At 43.0% G+C, this 25,787-nt stretch overlaps 1 protein-coding gene across 6 annotated transcripts in view; it reads left to right on the top strand.

The window, feature by feature from the left end:
• The window catches only part of RUNDC3B (RUN domain containing 3B), a 147,339-nt gene that overhangs the window by 60,043 nt on the left and 61,509 nt on the right, over positions 1-25,787 (top strand). For all 6 annotated transcript variants that reach the window (XR_012157565.1, XR_012157564.1, XR_012157566.1 and 3 more), the window contains exons 4-7: positions 1,412-1,497; positions 4,091-4,180; positions 18,636-18,716; positions 20,435-20,603. Coding sequence is in view for 3 of the 6 variants with exons in the window: in XM_073334081.1 (XP_073190182.1) it covers positions 1,412-1,497; positions 4,091-4,180; positions 18,636-18,716; positions 20,435-20,603 (426 nt within the window). In the remaining 3 variants the exon portion in view is untranslated. The remainder of the gene's footprint in view (positions 1-1,411; positions 1,498-4,090; positions 4,181-18,635; positions 18,717-20,434; positions 20,604-25,787) is intronic.

The following is a 25,787-nucleotide window of genomic DNA, read 5'->3' as shown; positions in this document are numbered from 1 at the left end:
TGTGGGACTGTCCTTGAGCTCCTCGCCGGGGAGGCTAGCCCCCAGCCCCTCCCCTGCTGTCCCCCCTGCCAGGCAGTCTCCGCTCGCTGTGCCGTCAAAGCCGCATGATGTAGTGTAGGAATGTGCTACTTACGGAGCACCAGGACTGGCAGCCGTAAGTAGCACGTTCCGATGAGGAGCAATTTAATACAGTTACACCTGTGTAGGGAAGGCTGTGCCTCCCGAAACAGCCTGGCCTCCACCCCTTATCCACCCCTTCCTACTCCCTGACTGCCCCCCTCAGAATTCCCGACCCATCCAACCCTCCATGCTCCTTGTCCCCTGTCTGCCCCCTCCCCGGACCCTCGCCCCTAACCACCGCCCTGGGACTCCACCCCCTATCCAACCCCCACCCGCTCCCTCTCCCCTGACTGCCCGGACCCCTATCCACACCCCCGCCCCCAACAGGCCCCACGGGACTCCCACGCCTATGCAACTGCCCCCTGTTCCCAGGACCTGCCTGCCCCTTATCCAGCGCTCCCACTCCCCACCCCCTTACCATGCTGCTCAGAGCACCAGGACTGGCAGTCGTAAGTAGTACACCGTAAGTAGCACATTCATGCAGGGAGCAATTTAATACACTACACCTGTCTCGCCATAGTTTCGGAACCCCAATGTGGCCCTCAGGCCAAAAAGTTTGCTCACCCCTGGCCTAGATGATCACAATGGTCCCTTCTGGCATTAGAATCTATGAATTGTGTGACGAGCCTTTGTATATAATCTAAAGTAGCTGGTGTCTCATTTATGAATATTTGGTTTGGAGCATGCCACCTGTTTACTGGCATTTGATTTGGGTATATTTGACTGGTACCAGTGAAAAAATTTAAATTAGAAAACATTGTAGACTGCACTGCCAACTATTTAAGAACACAAAGTTTAGCTTTTAAAATTATGTACAGACAAACACCATTTTATAATATAATTCTGTGTAAAATTACTGATTAATAAACAGATTTCAGTGATTGCAAAAATGCAGTTTACAAGGAGTTCCAAAGTAAAGGTATGTTGCAAAACTTATTTACAGAAATAGGTATGGAAAGTTGCCAGAGCTTTGACATCTGTTTTCATTAAATTAAAAATATTTTGTACAACTCTGAGTGAAAGTTAGCCACTCCTATATTCTTGAAGGAAAGATTGCTACTTCAGAATTCTTATTTGAATACCCTTTTAAAATGTGAGAAATATGTTTTGTAGTTTTATTTTCTTATTCCTGTAGTCAAGTATACATTAAATACCAAATTTATATTTTTAGTAGCAAATTGCGTAGTGGCTTTCCCCCTCCAGCTGTAGTGGTCTGATTGTTTTCCATAGGTTTAAGAATGCTTTTTAGTATGTGATCTAAATATTTGATATTGTTTCTTCTTCCTTTCAGGGCAGAGCGTGGATCAGAGTTGCACTTATGGAAAAACATTTGTCAGAATATATTTCTGCAGCTCTAAGAGACTTCAAAACAACCAGGTCTTAAAGTCCTTATATTTGCTTAATGCTAAATTTCAAAATGTTGCTTTGGCAAAAGACCCGGGTTCGGGAATGAACTTGGTACTTGATCTATATAAGAATAGAAGTAAATAGCAGAAATGGTGTGTTTAGTTTGTGTGAGGGGTATCCGTTGCTGCCCTTGCAGACTGATCTAGAGGCCTATATTTGTATGTTAGCATTGGCATAGTTGGAAACTCGTATATTCCTCTCTGATAAGTTTGGCTTTTTTTTTTTTTTTTAAATGGAGCTTTTGGAGAGGATCAGTGAGATAGGAAACTAAACTTTGGAAGAGGGGTTGGTGCTTGTTGCCTACATAAAGGTAGAAGATTAAACATTGGTCTGAGGTCGTCTTCTCAAGATAGAGGAAGTGCCATTAGATTAAAAAGACTTCAGAAACACAGTGGAAGAAGTATTAAATTTGTCCCAGTTTTATTATGGAAAATTTCCCCACGCATAACTTAGGGGGGGAAAAGGAAGAGACTTCCGGTGAAGTACTTTAGAAAGGACAGAGGAAAAGGTTAGAATTAATGCACACGAGTGCTGGTTACAGCTGTGAAGTACTGCTGTAAAATGTAATAACTTTGGTTATATTTGATAATATACCAACTATATAGTTTTATTGCCTTAATAAAAGAGAAGGCAATAGTGGCTAGGAAATCTAATATGAGCTTGTAGTATGATAGATATGGTATCAAAATATGTTGCTGCTGTTTTGGGTTGCTCTTGCAGGGGCTTCATGTCATAGAGCAGAGGGGTCTCTGTATATAGAGCTGAGACTGCCCCTATAATAATGCGAGTATCAGGCCTCACGATATCAGAGAGACTTAAATAGACTGGAGAATATTCAAAGAACAGCAACAAAATTTAAGGGAAAATAATTTCACTTGCCATATATTGTTGTTCTTAGACTTTTTGTCCATGGATCTCAAAGTGCTTTACAAATCTTAAATTGCACCAGCGTGAGGTAGATATTATTCCCATTTTACAGATGAATGAACTGAGCCTTCTAGTCACATGCTCTTTGCTTGAAATTATGAGCACTTATCCAGGAATACTTACACCTTGAAGTGTGTGAGAAATTCTGAAAGCACTTAAGCATGTCTTTTTTAATAAAACTCTTTGTTTTATTAATCTTTTCTTCTGAAGAATTTTGTTACAAAAAAAGTCCTCTTAAGCGGTCACTTCTTGTTCATGTCCAGTAATTTAACTTGGTAGGTAATAGATAACAATTATTATGATTAGCTGGCTGTTTCACTAATTCAGCTTTTAGAAAACAAACCTTTTTCACCATTCATTTGGAATGCGAGGAAGTTCCCAATAACCTTGAAATGTATACAGAGTCTGTGTTTCAGTAGACCTTTTAAAATTAAATTAATGGTTGTTATACATTCAACTTATGAAATTACTTTTAGTAGTATTGAACTTTTGGCACTGGAAGTTTAGATTTCCAGTGACTTGGCACTAAAGCAAAACATTTGGTGTTCCTGATCCACAAGCAGCAGAGGACTAAACCAGTGATTTCCTGTGTGTTGCTATAGAGTTAACTGAATTGTCATATAAATTTGTGTATAATTATATCAATATCAGTTGAATTATCCAGAATTATTAGTGAGAGATTTATTTCCTTAAATTTTTTTTAATAGAGATGACCAAAATTTTCAAACATGAGTGCCTAAAGTTAGGCACCTAAATAAATGGCCTGACTTTAAGGGTGCTGAACATCTGCTGGTGCTATTAACTTCAGTTGGAGATGGATGTGGTTAGCCCCTTTTGAATGGCTTTAGGCCATTTATTTAAGTGCTAAAATGTGGATTTTGGAGTCTTACCTTAGGCCCCAGTCTTTCAATGATCTTTCACGCTCGATGTGAGAGTCTTTCCCTCAGGCAGGGAAAGGCTTCAGCAGTGGGGAGGCAGTGGGACGCTACGCTGCTAAAAATAGGAGTGCAGACTGCTAATATAGTCAACTGCTGAAAGTTAAATCTGGATAGTGGGTCTTAAATTTGACTTTAAGTACAATTAAGAAATATAGATGAAAAAGGCTTTCTACAGTGGCATCAATTGTCATTCTTTCAGTAGGCATGACACACATTCTCAGTCACAAGTAAAACTCCAATTGTGTGTCCCTCTCTCTTTTTGGGGGGCAGGGGATTGTTTTTTGGCTTATCCTTTTCTACAGTTATTTCTCAAGGGCATTAGACTCATAATACATTAATTAACATATATCTAGTTATTTTGTTTGGCACTGTCTGGATTTTATACATTTTAAAATAGTTTTATTATTATGGAGCACTTCCCTGCTCCCCCCCCCCCCCCGCCTTGAGTTTATTTCTTTATAGTGATCTCTTCCTTTGCTTTACCAGAAGTGAAATATGAATGCCATCTGGGCATCCAGTGGCTGTTTTCATATATTTGGATTTAAAAAATTTTATAAACTTTAATAACTTGAATAGTCAATGTGATAGCTGAATTATTATTTAGAACGGAGATTGGTGCTCATTTCTGGGGGCGGGTTTGTTTGATTTGTGGGTGGCTGGGTGGGTGGGTGGGGTGAAAACCATTTTGTTTCTTGCAGGAGATTTTATGAAGATGGAGCAATTGTCCTGGGAGAGGAAGCAAATATGCTTGCTGGCATGCTGTTGGGACTCAATGCTATTGACTTCAGGTATTCAGTCTGTCTGTCAGGATATATACTAAACTATATATCCTAACTTTTTTTTTTTAAATCATTTGTAGATTCTGGAACCTTAAACCAGTTTTCAGTGTAGTGAAAGATGTCTCTTTTATATACTGTGCCTAGCACAATGGGGCCCTAGTTTGATTGGAGCCTGCATATGCTGCTATAATACAAATAAGTAATATCCTTCATGAAAGAGAATATCAACTGTGTGCTCCAACATGGATTTTGGCTTGTGTATGCATGGTTCTTCATTTCTTTCCTCTTCTGTCTCAGTATATTAAGGTAACCAAAACACACACTTTTGTGTGTCCTAGTCTAAACTTCAACTTATGATCATGGCTTCAGTTGCTGATATTTTGATGCATTAAGAGAGACCACTTTTGTATCACATCCATTATTCTTCAGTTCTTTTCCTTCTGTACTGACTAAAAATGTTGTTCACATAACAGAAAGTGTTCCTTCATTAACATCAGTATGTTTTTAATTTTTGACATCTGTCAAATTTGTCAGTTGCATGAGTACTTTGGTAATTGCAGCTCAAATTTCAGAGAAAACACTGATTTAAGTGACTAAAAGGATTCTTTTTAATGTTATACTATTTTAAGTTTGTCCGTTCTAGCATACTGTAGTTGATCTTAAAACAAATATTTGCTTTAAATGTTCAGAAATGTGTCAAAGTGCTTCAGCTACTGTACACTATAGCAGGATCTGCAGTGAGGAGTGTAGTTAAGGTGGTGGCACCAACGGTTCCATTCTAGCTTCCTGTTTATCTTCGAGTGTCCTCTGCATATTCCCATTCTTGGGTTGTGCCAGTTGGTGCAGCCTAGACAGTAGAACCTGTTCTAAGCACTACCTGTTAGAGTGCTCACACACCCTCTAAAATGTTATGAAGGCAAGGCTATAATGTGGCATCTGTTCCCCAGTTCCTTTCAACCGCAGCATTAGACAAAAGTGAACCTCTCCATAGCTCTTGGATCTGGAGCTTTTCTCATCTATAGTACCATTAGGTAGGCAGGTATTTTAGAGTTAATGTTAGATACTTAATCTCAGACGCTCTGTTTCCTTCCCCAGACCTAAAGCAGAGTTCTGTGGCTCAAAAGGTTGTACCTTCCACCAACAGAAGTTGGTTCAATAAAAGTTGTTACCTCATCTATCTTGTCTTTCTCATACTTAATACTGTTAGTAGAGTTAGAATTTTTAATCTCTCTGTTTTAACTATAATAGTGGAGCCAAAAATTAGAGGAGCAGTCTTCAAAAGATGCGCTGTGTGTCCAGAAGTATTTCTAGCATCATATGTTAATGTGAGGCACCTTACATGTCTTGGTGAAAGGCACACTCCACCCAGAAGCTCCATCTGCTGTACATTTACTCCAAGAATGCGTCCAGATCAGACAGAATGGACCATGGGAACTCTTACTACTACTTCGAATAGTGTCATTATGGGTATTCCACTTTAAATGCGTTCGGACCCCCTGCACCTCAGATTGGAGATTTTAGGTAGCAGTGTCTGTCCATGGTATGCCTGGCTTTCCCGGGTTTAACTGTTGCCTCTCCTGCCATGAAGTAATCCTGGTCCATAACAGAAATTTCTGCTGCTTTTGCTGTCTTGGGGAGTCACATGTGCCTCAGAAGTGTACTTTCTGCTTAAATTAAAATCAAGAGCGAGAAAGAACCATGAGCTAAAACTCCAGCTGCTAATGATGGAAAGTTCAGTCCGACCAGCCTTCACCACCACCACGTATAGTGGTCCCCAATGAGGCCCATTCCATTGATTGCCTCTGCTCAGTATTCCCCTGCAGCTTTGAAGAGGAAATCTTTGGATTGCCTCAAAAACCATAAAAAAAAGTGGGCTTCAAGTCCACTGGATAGAGAATCTATCACAGAGATGATCCCTGACAAGGTCTACCTCCTTGGCACTCACCAGTGTCTGACTCTGTGCCTACAAGGCTGCAGGCTCCTCAGGTACCGGTACCTCCAGCAAGCCTAGGGACTCTGAGAGTTCAGGCTCCAGAAGATTGGTACCATTGCATGAATGGAGTGATAGAGAGAAAACAAGCTCCTCTAAATCAGTACTGTCACAGGCCTCTACAGCCCCAGTATTGAGTTCTTCGGCTCTGCAGAAGACCGGCTCAACAACTACGTGTCATTCAATCTCATCAGTTCAAGGCGCTCCATTCCACTATCAGAGAGTGAGCTAGCCTGAAGCCTCTGCAGAACCAGCTTACCACTGAGAGACATGACATATCCAATTGATATGGACATCCTTGGTTGCGCCACCCATCCCTTTTGCACTACCTCAGTGGCCTTACTGGGACTCCTGGGTAGCCTATAGACACCAATTCTTGAGGGCCCATAGTGTTTCTCATAGGGATAGGAGAAGACAATCTTCTCTGTCTAGACCTCATGATCTGCAAGAGGAGAGCTTTGAGGAACAGGGAGTGAGACTAGAGATTACTTCTGCAACCAATATCTCTTCATCTTCTCCTAATAAAGCCGTTATGCCTCCTTTAAAAATTCCGCTGGAAGAGGTTAAAGAGTCACAACACAAGCTGCTCGATATCCTGTACATGCCCACATTGCACTTCCCATTAATGAGGCCTTGCTGGACCCAGCAAAAATTACATGGTAGACACCAGCCACAAAACCTCCCACATGCAAGAGAGCAGACAAAAAATACTATGTTCTCTCTGAAGACTTGGACTTTTTATTTTCACACTCGTCACTGAACTCCCTTGTTGACGCTGTACATGAATGTGGCAGACAGCACCAAGCTAAATCGACATCCTGTCACAAGGACTTGAAACATCTTGTGTTATCTGGACTAAAATCATATTTGTCGGTGACCCTACAATTTACGATCGCCAATTACCAAGCTCTTATGGCAAAGTACAGTCATGTCAATTATTTTCAGCCTGAACGCTTCCATTGAACGTCTTCCAGCTGATCAGAGGGAACAGTTTCAGGCAATCATTGCTGAAGGTCAACTTCTCGCAAGGACATCTTTGCAGGCCTCTCTAGGCACCGCTGACATAGCAGTGGTCATGCAAAGGGCTTCTTGTCTTCACCTTTCTGGCTTTCTAAGGGAAGTCCAATCTACTGTGGAAGACCTTGCATTTGAGGGATCAAAGATATTTGCAGAGAAAATGGTTGAATCCCTTCACACTAAAAGATTCTAGAGCCACTTTGCACTCACTGGTAATTTACATGCCTGCACACACAAAAGTTGTAGTAAATCCAAGACAGCACAGAGACCCTAACCTACTCAATTTCCTCCTCCCCAAGGCATTATGAACCCCAGTGAAAAAGACAAAGTTGACAAAAGAGGAGACCAGCTGCTCCACAAACATTACAGCCTTCTATGTCTAACCACCAATTTTGATGTTGATTGAGGCCCTGCTTTACTACCTCCATTTTTATTTGCTGCAGCAACCCAAACATCTCTCCTGCTTCAGCAACCACCTTGCTCTTTTTTTGTCAAAACTTGGGAACATATAACTATGGACAGGTGGGTGTTGAAATCATCTCCATAGGATATTCAATCTATTTTACCTCCTTTCCCCCTGTCTACCTCCCCGCTCCGTCCCTCTTCTTTCTCATGAGCTCCTTTTATGTCAGGAAACCAACTTTCTCCTGAAGCTAGTGCTATAAAACCTGTTCCCACTGAACACAAAGGGAAGGGATTCTACTCCAAGTATTTCCTGATATTGAAAAAGACTGGCAGTTGGAGACCCATTCTAGATCTAAGATCATTCAGAACATTTGTAAAGGTATAACACTTCAAAAAGGTTACTTTCTCAGCAATAATTCCATCTTTGGACCAACCGGACTGGTTTTCTGCTTTTCCACCTTCAAGATGCTTACTTTCATATTGCAATCCACCCATCTCACAGAAGGTTTCTACAATTCACTCTTGGATAAAATCACTTTCAGTACAAAGTACTCCCATTCAGACTATCATCCACACCCAAAGTGTTCTCAAAAGTCCTTTCTGTGGTAGCGGAGCACCTTTGCAAACAAGGAATTATGATATTCCATATTTAAACGATTGCCTGCCAAAGCATGCTCCTTCAGTGGCTCTGAGGGCCACACAAAAGACCATGGAATTATTCCTCTAGCTGGGACTCCAATTAAATGTCCAAAAGTCCACATTCATTCCAGTACAACCTCTCGAATTCACAGGAGCCTATCTAGATGCAGTGGCAACCAAAGCTTTCCTTCCCTCTCAAAGTCTTGACAATCCAGGCCAGTCCTCAGACTTCAGCCAGAAACTGTCTCCAGCTACTGGGACACTTGGCAGCGAAACTCTACATGTGCTGCCTTAAAGGGTGGCTCAGAACTGTATATGTGCCAAGCAAGCACAGCTTAAACAAGCCTCTCTTGATGCCCTTGACAGTCGTCAAATCCCTTGACTGCTGGAAAGGCCCTCACAATGTCACTCAACCACCCCAACCATTAATATTGACAATAGATGTATCCCTATTGCGATAGGGAGCCCATCGGGCAAATGGTCAAGGCAAGTGATCCCCACTTGAATTCACGCTACATATCCGCTTGCTAGAACTCAGAGCAGTCAAGAATGCCTGTACACATTTCCTACCACTGATCAGAGGCAAGCACATAAAGTTCATGATAGTCAACTGTGATGGGTGGATCACAGAAACCTCTTTGGGGCTACCAACTGATGTGCCAAGACTACTTCGGCCCCTGCTTTCCCTGCCCTCCCAGCTTGGCACTTCAGCCTGGTTTGAGCCAGACCCACTAGCCTGCTGCAAACCCAGACCCAAGTCTGACCATGTCCCCTAACAGCTGTAGGCTTAAACTCAAAGCAGCTTAAATGTTCCTGTCTTTAACACTAAGATGCTGAACTCCCAATGGGGTCCAAACCCTAAATAAATCCGTTTTACCTTGTATAAAGCTTATACAGGGTAAACTCATAAATTGTTCCTCCTCCGTAACACTGATAGAGAGAGATGCACAGCTGTTTGCCCCTCTTCCCCCGGTATTAATACATACTCTGGGTTAATTAATAAGTAAAAAGTGATTTTATTAAATGCAGAAAGTAGGATTTAAGTGGTTCCATATAGTAACAGACAGAACAAAGTGAATTACCAAACAAAATAAAATAGAACACGCAAGTCTATGTCTAAGAAAACTGAATACAGATAAAAACCTCACCCTTAGAGGAATTCCTCTAAGCTTCCTTTTACAGACTAGTTTCCTTCTAGTCTGGGTCCAGCAAATACTCACACCCCCTGTAGTTACTGTCCTTTGTTCCAGTTTCTTTCAGGTATCCTTGGAGGTGGAGAGGCTCTCTTTAGCCAACTGAAGACAAAATGGAGGAGTCTCCCATTGGCTTAAATAGACTCTCTTTTAGGTGGAGACCCCCTCCTGTCTCCTGTGCAAAGTCCAGCTCCCAGATGGAGTTTTGGAGTCACCTGTGCAAGTCACATGTCCATGCATGACTCCATTTTTACAGGCAGCAGCCATTGCTCACCTGCTACCTTGAATGTCCTCATGTAGACTTCTTATGTGAACCTTCCAAGATCCATTGTGCATTAAGTGCTTCTTGATTGGGCACTTAACTTGCAAATTCCTTTGTAAAGAAGCTGACCAAATGCCTTACTAAAGTTATTTAAAATCTAACAAGTATACAGCCAATATTCATAACTTTGAATACAACGACACATGCATACTAATAGGATGAATATATTCAATGGATCATAACCTTTACATAGATATGTTACATGACATATGTAGCATAACATATTCCAGTTATGCTTATGAACATATATATGACCTATTTCCATCAAAGCCTTATAGTGGGCACCATCACAACATCACAGAATCATAGAATATCAGGGTTGGAAGGGACCCCAGAAGGTCATCTAGTCCAACCCCCTGCTCGAAGCAGGACCAATTCCCAGTTAAATCATCTCATGTATATTTTACACGAACTGCCAGGGAGGATTAAGATCACCTTCCCTTTGTGCCAAAGCACTGAAACTCTGGAATTGGTGCTGTGATGGGGTGTACTCTGGCCCTCAGAGGATAAATTAGGCCTAAATAACTGCCTAGATTGCACCTGGAAGAGGAGCCAGAGAGCAGGGATTGATTAATTAGACACTAGGCTCCGCTGGGAAGGGGCAGGCAGAGCCTATGTACACCAGGAAGCTGATAACAGAAGGTGACTGCAGGAAAGCAGGCTGCTATCAGCCCTGGGAGGAGGGAGGTGTGTTGGGACTATAGAAAGTAGTCCACAGTTGCTTCCTGGAAAGAGGGAGTTTGGAGGCTGGAAAACCCAAAGAGGGAGGAAGCCAGGAAGGTAGGAGAAGGCTCGGGAATAGCAGAAAGGAATAACAGTACAGGCTTTGGCTGCTAACCAGAGGGCCCCTGAGGTGGAACCTGGAGTAGAGGGTGGGCTCAAGGTCCTTTACCAGCCACTTGGGATGTGGCAAATACCAGGCAGAGGACAGTGGATTGCCTTGGATTATTTGATCTGGGAAAAACTTTGTTACATACCCTGGAAGGGGGAGCCATGTAGTGACCTGGCCGGAGGCCTGAGTCATGAAGAGGAGGCTGTAGTTCCTGGAGTGAGAGCAGTCTGTAGGATGAGAGGACACTGGGACAGACCTGGCCAGAGCTAATCCCCAGGATAGCCAGCAGGAGGTGCCACTAGCAGTGCATGGATCCTGTGACAGGTGCATTTGCCACCACACCAGCAGCTTACCTCCCAGGCATACAAAACACACTGTCAGCAGGCATTTCTCCCAGCATCACAAATGGGAAATAAACCCCTCCATTTTCCAAAGCATACATCAGGGGTGGGCAAACTATGGCCCACGGGCCTAAGCTGGCCCATGAGCTGCACCACGTGGCTCGGCCCTGCTCCAGCTGGAGTGCTGGGTCGGGGGCTGCACCATGCGGCTCGGCCCCACTCCGGCCAGGGCACTAGGTCGGGGCCGCACCATGCAGCTCAGCTCCACTCCGGTGCTCCGGCCAGGGCGCTGGGTCAGGGGCTGCACCATGTGGTTCCCAGAAGCCATGCCATGGCCCCGCTCCAGCACCTATGTGCTCCAATGGGCGCTGCAGGGGCAGCACCTGCGGATGGGGCAGTGTACAGAGCTGCCTGGCTGTGCCTCTCTGCATAGGAACCGGAGAAGGGACATCCGCTGCTTCCGGGAGCCGCTTGAGGTAAGCGGAGCCTGCATCCCCTGAGCCTCTCCCCATGCCCCAACCCCCTGCCCCAGCCCTGATCCCCCTCCCGCTCTCCAAACCCCTCGATCCCAGCCTGGAGCACCCTCCTGCACCCCAAACCTCTCATCCCCAGCTTCACCCCAGAGCCCGCACCCCCTCCCACACCGCAACTCCCAATTGTGTGAGCATTCATGGCCTGCCATACAATTTCTGTTCCCTGATGTGGCCCTGATGTTGCAAAAAAAGATTTGCCCACCCCTGGCATATATCTATGTTGGGGAGTCCCAAAGATACTACTTCGCCACAGCTAGAAAAAGGAAGTGCTCCCAGTTCTGCTCCAGCGCCAGTGTGCGTCATCACTCTCTTGACAATGGCTTTTTTTACAATGGAGCACGTGTTTGTTGTATGCCTTTCCACCAATTCCTCTAATAGCCAAAGTCCTGATAAAATAAAGAGCCAGAGTTATACTTATAGCTCCCATATGGCCAAGACAAATATGGTTTCCATGCCTTACCAAGTGACGATTTGACAACCAATCACTCTCCAGCCTGTTCTTCATCTCCTCTCTCAGGGTGCTGTTGAGGTCCATCACCCCAATCTACAGGATCTGTGGCTCAAGGCATGACTCCTTGATGGTTTGAAAGCTTGGAAATGACCTGCTCTGAGGATGTAAAGGTGGTGCTGATACATAGCAGGAAACAAACTATTCATCGCACATATATTCAAAAGTGGAAGAGAGTCCAACTCTGCTCTGACTTGAGACAATTATTCCTATATCCTCTCTGCTACTGCTCGTGCTAGATTCCATCCTAGAACCAAAAATGTCAGGATTATCTCTAACCTCATAAAGATGCTTCTTGCAGCCATTACCACCTTTTACCAGTTATCAGTTATAGACAGTTATTCTGTTTTCACTCATCCTACAACAAGAAGGTTTCTCAAGGGTAACCTCTTCCCACAAGTCAGATGTCCTACACTGGCATGGGACCTCAACCTTGTCTTCAGTTGCCTTCGAATCCATGGCCACCTGCACTCTTCTACACCTCCCTGTGAAAACTGCATTCCTAGTAGCCTTTAGGTCTGCTCAGAGCCTTTATGTCTGCTCTTATGGTGAACCCCCCCATTTACAGTCTTTTTCAAAGACAAGGTTACACTATGACCACACCCCAAGTTCCATATAAACCATCTTATCCACCTCCCAGTTTTCTTTCCACTCCTACACACACTCGAGGTCAGGAGAGCACTAGCCTTCTATTTAGATTGGGAGATTTCCTGAAGGGCTTAGTCCTAACTATTTCTCTCCATTGCAGACAGTTCAAAGGATCCTCAATCTCTAAACAAAGACTCTCTAGATGGATATCAGACTGCATTACCTATTGCTTTCACAAAAAGAAAAGGAGTACTTGTGGCACCTTAGAGACTAACCAATTTATTTGAGCATAAGCTTTCGTGAGCTACAGCTCACTTCATCGGATGCATACTGTGGAAAGTTTAGAAGATCTTATTATATACACACAAAGCATGAAAAAAACCCTCCTCCCACCCCACTCTCCTGCTGGTAATAGCTTATCTAAAGTGATCACTCTCCTTACATTGTGTATGATAATCAAGGTGGACCATTTCCAGCACAAATCCAGAGTTTAACAAGAACGTCTGGGGGGGATAGGCTACCTTGCATAATGACTAAGCCACTCCCAGTCTCTATTACCAGTCTGCTATTAGTTAATTGGTTAGTCTCTAAGGTGCCACAAGTACTCCTTTTCTTTTTGCGAATACAGACTAACACGGCTGTTACTCTGAAACCTATTGCTTTCATGCTCTCAATCTTCAACCTCCTAGAGTATGAACTCACTCCATGATGACAGGTTTCAGAGAAGTAGTTCTGTTAGTCTGTATTGGTAAAAACGATGAGGAGTCCTTGTGGCACCTTAGAGACTAACAAATTTATTTGGGCATAAGCTTTCGTGAGCTATAACCCACTCCACGAAAGCTTATGCCCAAATAAATTTGTTAGTCTCTAAAGTGCCACAAGGACTCCTCATGGAGTGAAAACAACGAGATCTCTCTCCACTTCCATAGCCTTCCTCAGAAACATTACGGTCACAGAAATATGCAAAGCAGCAAATTGGACATCTGCTCATACATTTGCTAAACATTATCCACTCATCCACAACTCAGCATCCAATGCCATATTTGGCTGTCTTATCCTCAGTTCTAGACTCGACCTCTCCCTTAGGGGTATTGTTGTAGAGTCACCTAAAGTGGAGCACCCATAAGAACACTGCTCGACGAAGAAAAGATTACTTACCTTATGCAGTAACTGTGGTTCTTTGAGGTGAGTGTCCCTATGGGTGCTCCACTATCCGTCGTCCTACCCTCTGCTTCGGAGTTCTTACCATTGAGCTCTGCGGTAGAGAAGGAACTGAGGACAGTTGGCCTGCGCAGAGCTATCTAGTCCTGATATAGGGCATGAGACTAGGAGAGTACATGTGCTGACCAAATAGATACTGCTACCTATAATCTCCGATCTGAGGTGCAGGGGGCGTGAACACACCCAAAGTTGAGCACCCATAGGGGGACACATCTCAAAGAAACACAGTTTAGTACACGAGGTGAGTAACCTTTTCTTGTGGAAGCAATAACAGCAAAGTCTATCGTATCTGGCGCATTCAAGAGCATGTGCTATGAGTGAAGAGACCTGTGTCATCTCAGAGTTTGGCACCTACTAAGACTAAGGTGCTTATGAAGAAATCGGTACCAGAGGTAACTCCAAGACTAGCAGTGCTAATGGCACTCAGGACATTGGATCTGATTAAACTAAAAACTCTTAAGCTTCTGTCAGTACTGGCTTCATACGCTCCAAAGTCAAGGCCATGTGAAAGGCCACCAGATGCATTGGTTGCAGCTCTGAGGAAGATGGATAGGAAAAGAGCATCCAGTGTTGGCAGGGCTGGATCCCAGATGAGTGATTCATTGGGTCCGTCAGACCTGGATCCATCCACGTCCGTTCCCAGACTGTTTTGTGAATTGGTGGATAGGATTGGTGGTACCTCTCAAACTACCTTCTGTGACAATTAAAGAATTCTCCCATCCAGTTTTTGACATTTTGGGAGCCCCTTTACAGTCCAGAATTTCTTTACCCATATTAGATGGGCTGTTGTCATGGCCAAATCTGTTTGGTCTACTCCAGCTTCTTGTTAGCCCATTTTTTAAAAAGCTGCTAAATTTTATACCACCTGTCCTATGAGGAGGAGTTCTTATTTTCACTACATGCAGCCCAGCCCTAACTTGTTAGTAGTAGCAGTGGCTATCGACAGATAGCACATTCCATGTTGTTTGTCAAGGAGGGTAAACATTGGATACTTTAGGACAAAAGGTTTTTTCTTCATCTTTTCTGAGTATTGTGTCCTGTTATCAGTTTCACCTACAAGAAAAGATGGCCACCTTTATTCAAGTGCTATCAGAAGATCAGCATAAACTGGTGAATGATATTTTAACTGGTGGACAGAACATAATGAAACATGCTCTTAGAGCAGAGGTCCACAATCTGTGGGGTGTGCTTCCCTAAGAGGGTGCAGAGGAACATTTGGGGGGGGGGGGGACACAGCCCAGGCACAGGCGTGGGAACTAGAGTTTCGGGGGTGTAGGTTTTACGTGGGGGTCTCAGCTGCTGGCCCCATGCCCGGGGTTCTGTCTGTGGCCCCAGCCTCAAACCCCTTACCCCTGTCTGGGTCCCCCCTCCCAGAGACACAGCCCTGCTCCCGGTCCCAACTCGGGGGTGAGTCTGGATGGGGTAAGGGGGTTGGCTTTCAGCACCCCCACTATTAAAGTTGCAGCGCCACTGACCCGGCACCCCAGCTGTAGGCCCCCTTACCCCTGTTCGAATCCCCCACTCCTGGAGCCATGGCCCTACTCTCACCTCTGGGGGGGGGCCCGCACACAGTGGTAAGGGGGGACGCGAGGTAAAAAGTTTGGGGACCACTGACTTTAGAATATCATTTGATGCTTCATACTCCTTGACCGAAGCGACAGCATCTGTTACTAGCTGAAGAAAAGTGAGCTGTAGCTCACGAAAGCTTATGCTCAAATAAATTGGTTAGTCTCTACGGTGCCACAAGTACTCCTTTTCTTATGGCGGGTTAAGATCATCTACTCTTCCCAGTGAAACAGGTTCAGAATAGAGGACTTTCCCTTTAAAGGGGAGAATCTATTTAGCAATCAAACAGATGAACCACTGGAGAAGCTAAAAGAATACATGGTCTACTGCCTAGTTTAAGTTAATTCCTTAATTCTGCTGAGAGAAGAACATCTGCCCCTACATTGAGATACCATAGCTGATCTTCTCTTCCGTCATCATCTTCTTACTATTACACTTTCAGTAGCAACAAAGAGGCAACTATCACAGTTTTTCAGCTTTGTCTGAGTGTCTTTGCTCCAGACACTGGGCAAACCAGTTTGAGGTGTACCATAAATTAGATTTCTGTATTGTTTTTAGCTAGACTTGCCTGTATAATGTAGGGATCGGCAACCTTTGGCATGCGGCCCGTCATGGAAATCCGCTAGCAGGCCAGGACTGTTTGTTTACCTGCAGCGTCCGCAGGTTTGGCCGATCGCAGCTCCCACTGGCTGCGGTTTGTTGTTCTAGGCCAATGGGGGCTACGGGAAGCGGTGGTCAGCACATTCCTTGGCCCACACCGCTTCCTGCAGCCCCCATTTAAAGGTTTAAGACTTCTGGAAAAGCTCACTTTGACACTTTCTTCAGAACAGTTTTTTTTATTTGATCAGAAAGGAATTTTTTTTAACAAAATTAAGCTTCTAAATTGACTGCAGGAACTGTCTCCCTCTGAGGAGCAAATTTTAGAAAGTGTATATTTTGGTATTTGATGCGGGAGGGAGAGGAAGAATGAAAAAATTGTATTTGAGCCTCTTGGAAACCTTGTGAAACTATCATTATTGTAATTAAACCATAATTTTCTTTTAGAACCATGTTTAATCTTACCTCTAATCTATGTTGTGATCTTTATATCTGAGTTTTAGAAAGGTATATGGATACAGAGGGACATTTCTGAATGTTGGTTTCTAAAATATTCATCTGTTCCTGCTACTCATCACTTGAAGTAAAAAAAAAAAATAAACAAAAAAACTAATTGCAGTAATTGGTTGTGATGTTATAAATCACTCTTTTTGTTTCTGAATAAGCAGAAGGAGTAGGTAAACTCTTTGCAAACTTATTCTTCCAAATATCTGTAGTAATCAATTTCTCAACCCTTTCTTCTCCTGTGAAGCTTTCCTCTTCTTCTGCCTGGTTTCTAGTACCTTCATGCTATTCCCCCTCCCTCCATCTGCACCCTCATAGTAAAATATAAAGAATTAATAAGGTGTATGCCAGTTGCTCTGATCACTTCCCTTATATGTACATCCTTTTCTCCATCCCTTTATCTTGTCTTTTAGGCCTCGAACTAGCAACCACTTACACGAATGCTTGCTTTTATGCATATGAGTAGTTCCATTACAATCAGATCAAGTATCATAGAATCATAGAATATCAGGGTTGGAAGGGACCTCAGGAGGTCATCTAGTCCAACCCCCTACTCAAAGCAGGACCAGTCCCCAACTAAATCATCCCAGCTAGGGATTTGTCAAACCTGACCTTAAACCTCAAAAGAAGGAGATTCCACCACCTCCTTAGGTAACGCATTCCAGTGCTTCACCACCCTCCTAGTGAAAAAGTTTTTCCTAATATCCAACCTAAACCTCCCCCACTGCAACTTGAGACCATTACTCCTCATTCTGTCACCTGCTACCACTGAGAACAGTCTAGATCCATCCTCTTTGGAATCCCCTTTCAGGCAGTTGAAAGCAGCTATCAGATCCCTCCTCATTCTTCTCTTCTGCAGACTAAATAATCCCAGTTCCCTCAGTCTCTCATAAGTGATGTGTTCCATTCCCCTAATCATTTTTGTTGCCCTCCGCTGGACGCTTTCTAATTTTTCCACATCCTTCTTGTAGTGTGGGGCCCGAAACTGGACACAGTACTCCGGATGAGGCCTCACCAATGTCGAATAGAGGGGAATGATCACGTCCCTCGATCTGCTGGTAATGCCCCTACTTTTACAGCACAAAATGCCATTGGCCTTCTTGGCAACAAGTGCAAACTGTTGACTCTTATCCGGCTTCTCGTCCACTGTAACCCCTAGGACCTTTTCTGCAGAACTGCTGCCTAACCATTCAGTCCCTATTTTGTAGCAGTGCATGGGATTCTTCCATCCTAAGTGCAGGACTCTGCACTTGTCCTTGTTGAACCTCATCAGATTTTTTTTGACCCAATCCTCTAATTTGTCTAGGTCCCCCTGTATCCTATCCCTACCCTCCAGTGTATCTACCTCTCCTCCCAGTTTAGTGTCCTCTGCAAACTCGCTGACAGTCCATGCCATCCTCCAGAACATTAATGAAGATATTGAACAAAACCGGCCCCAGGACCAACCCTTGAGGCACTCCGCTTGGTACCGGCTGCCAACTAGACATGGAGCCATTGATCACTACCCATTGAGCCCGACGATCTAGCCAGCTTTCTATCCACCAACTCCTTTAGCACTCTCAGATGCAGCACATCCGGCCCCATGGACTTGTGCTCGACCAGCTTTTCTAAATAGTCCCGAACCTCTTTTTTCTCCATGTATCTGTGTAAACATTTGTGAAATCAGGACTTAAGGGGGGGCAAACCCATTAGGGAGGTGATTGTTCCTATATGATTGGAAAGAGCTGAGCATTCTTTGGGAATTTGTGGTCTCAATAGTTTTAATATGCAGAAAATGCAGCAATATATAAACAGAATTGTATCTAAAGGAATGTCTTTCTCCAACTTTCCATGCACAATTGGCAGCTCTTTCAAACCTTTGAGAAAAGGCAAACTAAGACATACTCCCCTTTCCCCCTGAACAATGTATTGAGTTGTCTGTCTTAATACACAAAATGTGGATATGTATAAAAATTATATCATTCTAAAACAGAGGCAATGACTTTTCACTTTTTAAATAAATTAGTTGGTAATTTAACTTTAACAATCTAGACTCAGGATATGTGATGGTATTTCAGTAATGGAAAACTGTACCCCACAATTTTTTTTAAATAATACTTTGATTGTGTTGGTAAAGAAGATCAGATTATATCCTATTAAGATTGAACTGTGTCACTGCCATTTCATTTTCTGGTGTAACCTAGTTACTGATTCTCTGTATTATGTCAGTTTCTGCCTGAAGGGAGAGGGATTGGATGGCAACTTTCCAGCTGTAATAGATTACACACCCTATCTGAAGTTCACCCAAAGGTACTTTTTCATCCTGAAAACCTTTTCTTATTTTTCAGCTTCACTTGGTAGTTGGATATTTTGCCTTTTACTTATCTTTTTGAAGTTTATTTGGCTTCCAATATGTTGTGACATTCTGTACTTGGTGATCAGCATGGGATGATGAGCTTTTTATTGCTGTAATACTGTGTGACTTATGAGCTGTGAGCAGTCATGCTGAAATTTTCATCTGTACTCAGGTGTTTAATACTTGTGCTAAATTTAAAGAGAAATTACTTTTATCACTGAAGCTTAGACTTTAATTAGAGCCAATATCAGACGGTAGAGCAGCTGTAATCAATGCTTTTTTTCTGTAGGAAGACATGCCAATTACATTTTTCCTTCGTGTGTGTACCTTTTTCTTCATAGTCTGTGTTTTTAATGGCACTGTTCATATAAAGGTGATTAAAAATCACATCTGCACCTATATCTTGTTGACTTCGGTTGCATTTTGTAAAGTCTGTCTATATGTGGTATTAGTTATTTAGCCCTTCAGGAATATCCTGTGGTTACTTGTATGATACCTGGGTTTCTTCAACCAATTTTTAACTATATGGCTTAGCATAATGGTCCTTTTTGACAAAGATCATTGAGTTAATACCTGTATCTGACTGAGAACAGTGAGGCCATCAGTAGCCCCACTCAGCACCTCAAAAGAGCATGGAAATACTGCTATAGATTTTGTTGCTAGACTTAACTGTTTTGAAAAATGGGCGGGAATTAAGATGTCCTCCCATGAAATATTTGATGTACTGTCTCTAAGACACATGGCTGAAAAATAAAATTTCTAATTGTTCTCTAGAGATGAAGATCTCATTAAAGATTTTTTTAATTGCCTAATTGCAAAGTTCAATTTAAGTTAAACGACACAACTATTTTTGACCCAAATCAGTAATAGAATGTGCACACTTGAGAAATACTCACACAAATCTTAAAGAAAACCCTATGTCTGTTCAGGGTCACCACTGTACTGATATAGTCTAATAAGCTTTAATGGGCACCCATGTTTGTCAGAGCAGGGCAGATTCCCTGACTTGTCTTAAAATCAAAACAAATTACACCCCATAGGTACTAGGGCAGTGATTCAAACACTTTTATGTTGATCCTTGATAATGACGCCTAAAAGATCCATAGGTAATGAGTGTTTATAATAGCATGCCTTCAAGAAATATACCAAAAGTGAACTGTTTTAAATTGCATATATGAAGAGAATCATGTAAATACTATGATTTATAGTATTTACAATGCTAAATACTTCTAGAAGAAACCTGAAAAATAAGTGAATTATGGAGAACTCTTACCACTGAAAACTAGCTAAAAGTTCTTGATGATACAGGAGAAAACTTAGTGATAAAGAAAAAGGTAAAGGGATAAGCTAAAATTCTTACCTTTCTGAGTTAATGGCCGCCTCCCCAATTTAGCATAGCAAGATCTTCCTTTTTGTGCTGTCCTACACAGCTGATGACTTCGCAGACACTTTTGGTGGTTGTGAAATAACTTTGTGTTTGCTGAGCATTTAATGACTATCTTGTAAATGCTATTTGTAATATTTAACCTATAGCTTTCTATTACTGATTGATCTATTTATTTATTAAAGAAGGCTTTGCATTTCATGTTTTAAGAGTAGTAGTGCTTCAGTTTCAAGGCAGGTTTTGTATCAGTTAACTGTTTTCATTTGGTTTATAAATTTGGTCCTTCAGTTCTGATAGCATCAGCAGTGATGAAGAAGAGCTAAGGACTCTGGGAAGTAGCGGCAGTGAAAGCAGTACTCCAGAAAATATTGGACCTCCTTTCATCATGGATGAAAACAGTTGGTACAACAAATGCAAAAGGGTAGAACAGAAGTATCGACTCACCTTGGAGCAGAAGGTAAAAAAAATCAGTTTGTGGAGGGATGAGGGTGACGGAACTAATGTGTATTTTTATGTCAAATATTGTCACTGACAAGACATAGGATCCTGTAAACAGGTTTTTTTTCTATTCATATATTTTTGTGAAAACATAACAAATATAGCTATTATTGTGGATAAGGTTAAATATCCTTGAAGTTGGTGGGTTAGATTGCCACACTTTATTTAAGATGGCTGTAAGATACAGTTATACTCCTTTTTATAGTAGCTCCCAACCTAAAACAAGCATATGTGAGTCCACCCAGGAATTTGAACTTATGTAAGTGGAGGGTTTGGGTGGGGAGTGTGGAGAGAGAAGCAGAACCACACAGGAACAGGTATAGAAGACACATGCAGTCTGGACAAGCTGGTTAAAAGAGGCTTGGGGCTGTAAGCAACAAAATTATCTCTTGAGTCTTGGCTCCTCTGTGTTCAAGGAAAACAGAGCTTTGTATATTCCTTGTAAATAAACAAGATTGCATCAAAGGTACCTATTGAAGCACTGGGGATGGGCAGGTGTGGGCCTACCCATTACTAAAGGCCTCCCCCCTCAGCTTAAGGGGAAGAGCTATTGGACCCAGGCATCAATTAATTTTGGGGGATGACAAATGAAAAAATAGGGATGGAAGTGAAGGTCACAAGGATAAAATCAGGGATCCAGAAGGGACCACTGAGCAGAGAACCCCGGACAGCACCCACTTGTCCTTGAAGGTGCCAGGGAAGCAGTGGACACAGCTCAGAGGAACTCTGCCTGGAGATGTGACTTCAGGAGGGTTTGGAAATAGGCCTTTCAGTTGCAGAGCGCTTCCCTGTCCAACTTCCTCCTCCTGGTATCAGAGGTTCCTGATTTCATCACCAGTTTCTCCTTCTAACTGGAGCAACCTGCAAGATCCTGAATTTTTCGCTAGCTGCTCAAGCCAAACAGGGTAACGCTACTTTGTGTTCTTTGGCTTCCATATATTTAAGTACTGATGTGTGCCCTGTCACTATTGAATCTAATAGTTTACATCAAGGTCTCTTAATATCTAGACAGAATAAATAATAATACTTAGCACTTATATAGCCCCTTTTAATTAGAGGATTTCATATTACTTTAAAATAGTCCCTATGAGACCCCAGTGTGGTACAATAAGTAGGAATTTACTATATGCACTTTATTGGTGGATAAACTGAGGCACTGTTAACTCAATTGTCCAAGGTATCACAGTGAATTGATGGCAGATCTGAAAATCTAATGCAGAATTCCTGGTTCCCAGTTTCCATCTCTAGCTAGTAGACTGCATATAAGCTATTGGTTATAACTGGTATAGCTGCATGTCTTGGGACTGGCCTAGCTATCTGAGAGTTGCCGGTTTCACAATCCTTTGTCCTCTTCATCAGATGGCTACATTCTACCAGAACAATTAAAGTGTTGACTAGTCGGGGAGGTTTGTGAGTGTTGGAGATAGTCATTCTTATTTCTTGCAGAAGTAAGTTCCATAGAACTTTCACAAAAGCTGGTCCTAGACTATCAAACAAATCACTTAGAGAGAAATTTAAAACTCTTTGACTTCACTTTGCCTCAGATGCACAACACACACACTCTCTCACAAACATAAACAACAAAAAAATATATAAACTAATCAAGCTATTTCTCCTTCAAACTAGAGAGGGTTAGAGTGTGGAAGGGAAGCGGGGGCAAAATATTTGGAGTTACTCGAATACTATGAAGGCCATAAAAGTACCAGAATTAGGTAGCTTTTCAAAAACAAGACTTAATGCCAAAGGTTTGAAGCGTATTCAGGTGGTTTGCTAGTATAGTGTATGTCCAACCCATTTTACAGCATAATATTTCAGCACTATTTCTGACACAGAATGCTACCCTCAAGAACTGGGCAGTAACACACTGGAAAAAAGAAATGAGACGACAAGTGTGTGAGGGGGGGTGAACGTAAGTGTTCTTGGCTTTAAAAAAAAAAAAAAAAAAGGAGAGGGTGTTTGACGTAACAAAACCCAGAAAAGAGAGGAGAGTGAAATAGTGAGACAGACAGATGGAAATAAAATTAAAGCTGATGGGAGAAACAAAGAAAAATTAAGAAGTGAAGGAATGCATAAAGGGAGTGTAACAGGGTTCGCTTACCACTCTGATGCGTCCTCAGCCTGTCTTGGGAATTAACTCTGCAATTGAGTGCGCCTCCTTTGGGTAGTGCATTGCCACTGTGACTCCCGCTCTTGGCTCACGTCTCTCCAAGGACCGTGGCGCCCTCTTCAGTGACACAGCCCTCCAGCCATGCCACACACTGTGCTCCCCCTTTCCAGGGGACACGCAGTCTGCTGTTCAGCCATGTCCTGCCAGTGGCAAACTGCAGTCCACAGTCTAGCCACCTCCCATGTGGCTCCGGCACCCTCTTTACCCTTGTATCAGGGCCTCAGTCTGCAACCCCCGGCAGCCAGCCAGGAGCTGTCTGGCTTCCTTGGCCCCTGTTTGCAGCACTGCTGTGTCCAGGGTGCTGGCAGTTCTCTTGGCCCTTTAGGGACACAGTCCTTCCTCCCTGAGCTCCCAGCAGAGAACTGCCTTGCAGCTCATTTTTTATATGGGCCTACTTGGACCTGATTGGCTACTCCTCCCAGCTCTCCTCTGATTGTCTGCCTTTGGCGCAGCCTTACTAGGGCTGCTTTTAACCCCTTTTTGCCAGTGAGGGGCAGCTGCCCCATTACAGGGAGACCTACTATGTTATAAAAAATTCTGCTTAATGGCTTCGTTTAATAGAAGATTTAATGCAAAAATTGTAAATAAAACCCTAGAAAAGTAAAGTATGGGAAATAACAAAATTTATAGAGGTGCATGGTGTGCAGATAGTCTGGGGAAGGAAAACCATAGGGCTATACCTGCTCCACTAAGCACTCCCTTAGTGGAAAGAGAGGGATAAAGGTGGATGTTCATATTGCAAATGATAGAGTCCCAGCCTAGCAGCTGGGACTCAACATTCTACTCCAGTGCAGTCCCTTGCCCCTGCTTTCAAAAGGAAGTAGAATCATGGGTTGAAACAGGGCAAGCTATATAGAATAAAAAGATGAAGTGAAATTGTTTGGCTATGTCTTTGCTATTTCCCACCATTGCTAACACCAGTCCAACTCTACCACTCCTAGCAATACCACCACCATTAGGATAGCTAGAGCTCCTGTAAGCTCCACAATGTTTAACACCATGATACCTAGCACAGATCAGAGCAGTTCTAAGGATGCATCTACACTGCAGCTCGGAGGTATAATTTCCAGCTCTACACGTTCTAGTTCTGATTGAGTTAGCACGCTAAAAATAGCATTGTGACTGTGGCACGAATGGCAACTCTGGCTAGCTGCCTGGGTGTACTCTTGTCCAAGGTCTGAGATCCTAGGTCTGTACTTGGGTGGCTAGCCTGTGCTGCTGTGGCAATGCTGCTATTTTTAGCAAGTTAGCTTGATCAGAACTAGCGCATATATGTCTACCCAAGTGGGAATTACACATCCCAGCTGCAGTGTAGACGTACCCTAAAGTATCACGTAGCCTGGCATGAGGAATATGTCTACACTTTGAGCTGGAGGTGTAATTTGCAGCTTGAGGAGACATACTTGCACTAGATCTGATTGAGTGAGTGTGCCAAAAACAGAGTGCAGCAGTGGTGAGAAGGACTAGCTGCCCCAAGTGTGTGCCTAGCATCTTGAATGTGTATGTACTCGGGGAGGGGGTGGAGTTGGGGCAGGTACTTTGGGGAAGGGGTTGGAATGGGTGGGCAGGGGTGGTGCCTCATGGAAGGGGTGGAGTGGGGGCGGGATGGGGATGGGGGCAGAAGGGGGTCGAGCACCCACGGGAAAGAGGGGAAGTCAGCGCCTATGACACTAGCTCAATCTTAGCTAGCACAGGTACATCTCCTTGAGCTGGAATTTACAGATATACCCTAACACAGTACTTTCGTTTATACTAGTGGCTCATCTGTACTACAACTGTTAGTTACAATAGTGGGGAATTTTTTTTTTTTTTTTTTTGGACCCAAAAAATTGCTCTCCCAGCAACATAGAAGTGCCAGTGTGGACAGTACTTGCTGTGCAACTTACGTTGCTCAGCATTGGGGGCGTTTTTTCCACGCCCCTGAGTGACATAAGTTATACCAACAAAAGTAGTAGTGTAGACATAGCCAATGAGTATCAGGGTTGTCTTCAGAGGAGCTGGAAGTATAATTTCCAGCTTAGGTAGACGTACCTTTGTTAGCTCCAATGGAGGTAGTGCACTAAAAATAGAAGTGTGGCTGTGGCAGCGTGAGTTGAAGGATGGGCTCGCTACCCTGAGTATAATCCTGTCTGAAACCCTAAGTATGTACTCGAGGTTGCTACATGTCTATTTTTAGTGAGCTAACTCAATCAGAGCCAGTGAAGGTGTGTCTGTTTGTTTGATCTGGAAATTACACCGCCAGCTCCACTGTGGACATACCCTCATAGAGAAACTAGGCACAGTGTGCATTCATTCTCTCTGCTTTTTGACTTTTTTTCTTTTGTAAAATTGTGTGGTGGTGGCGTTCCAAAATGTTTGGTATACCAATTTCTAACTGTAACATTATTTTTACATCTTTAGATCTTTCAGGTTTTTAGCTATTCATCTACATTATATCAAAACTATTGTTTGCTTTTTTAACATAAATATAGAATTATTAGTCTCTCAGTGTTGCTGGGTAGTCTGTTCTGTTTGCTGTCTCAGATTACCTTGGCTACCGTATTTCTTCTTAAATTTTGATAACCAGAACTAGACACCACACTTTTAAATCATGTCTACGGCGTCCGTATCTCCTTTGTTTTGTAATTAATTCCTCTGTTTATACATCCAGTTATGTTTGCATGTAAGCTGCAAAAAAAAAAAAAAAAAAAAGCACAGCACTCCTGCTTTTCTTACATGCTGTTCTTCAGGTATTTCCTTGCTAGCTTCCTCTAGTTCTATTTAATTGAGAAAGTAAACATTATTGTCTACACTTGGAAAGCCTTATTCTATGCACGTTTCTAAGCTCTTCTTTGAGTGATGTCTTTGTGGGTGCTCCACTGTAGGTGTGCAGCACTCCCTATGCCTGGGATTGGATATCTTTATCATCAGTGCCTGTCGAACAGCACATGTGTACCTTTCCATTCTCATGCTGTGAGTGGGACTTGTGTATATATA

Source organism: Lepidochelys kempii, chromosome 2 (genome assembly GCF_965140265.1).
Source record: "Lepidochelys kempii isolate rLepKem1 chromosome 2, rLepKem1.hap2, whole genome shotgun sequence".
Lineage (NCBI taxonomy): Eukaryota > Metazoa > Chordata > Testudines > Cheloniidae > Lepidochelys > Lepidochelys kempii.
This window is presented reverse-complemented; position numbering and strand designations above follow the sequence as displayed.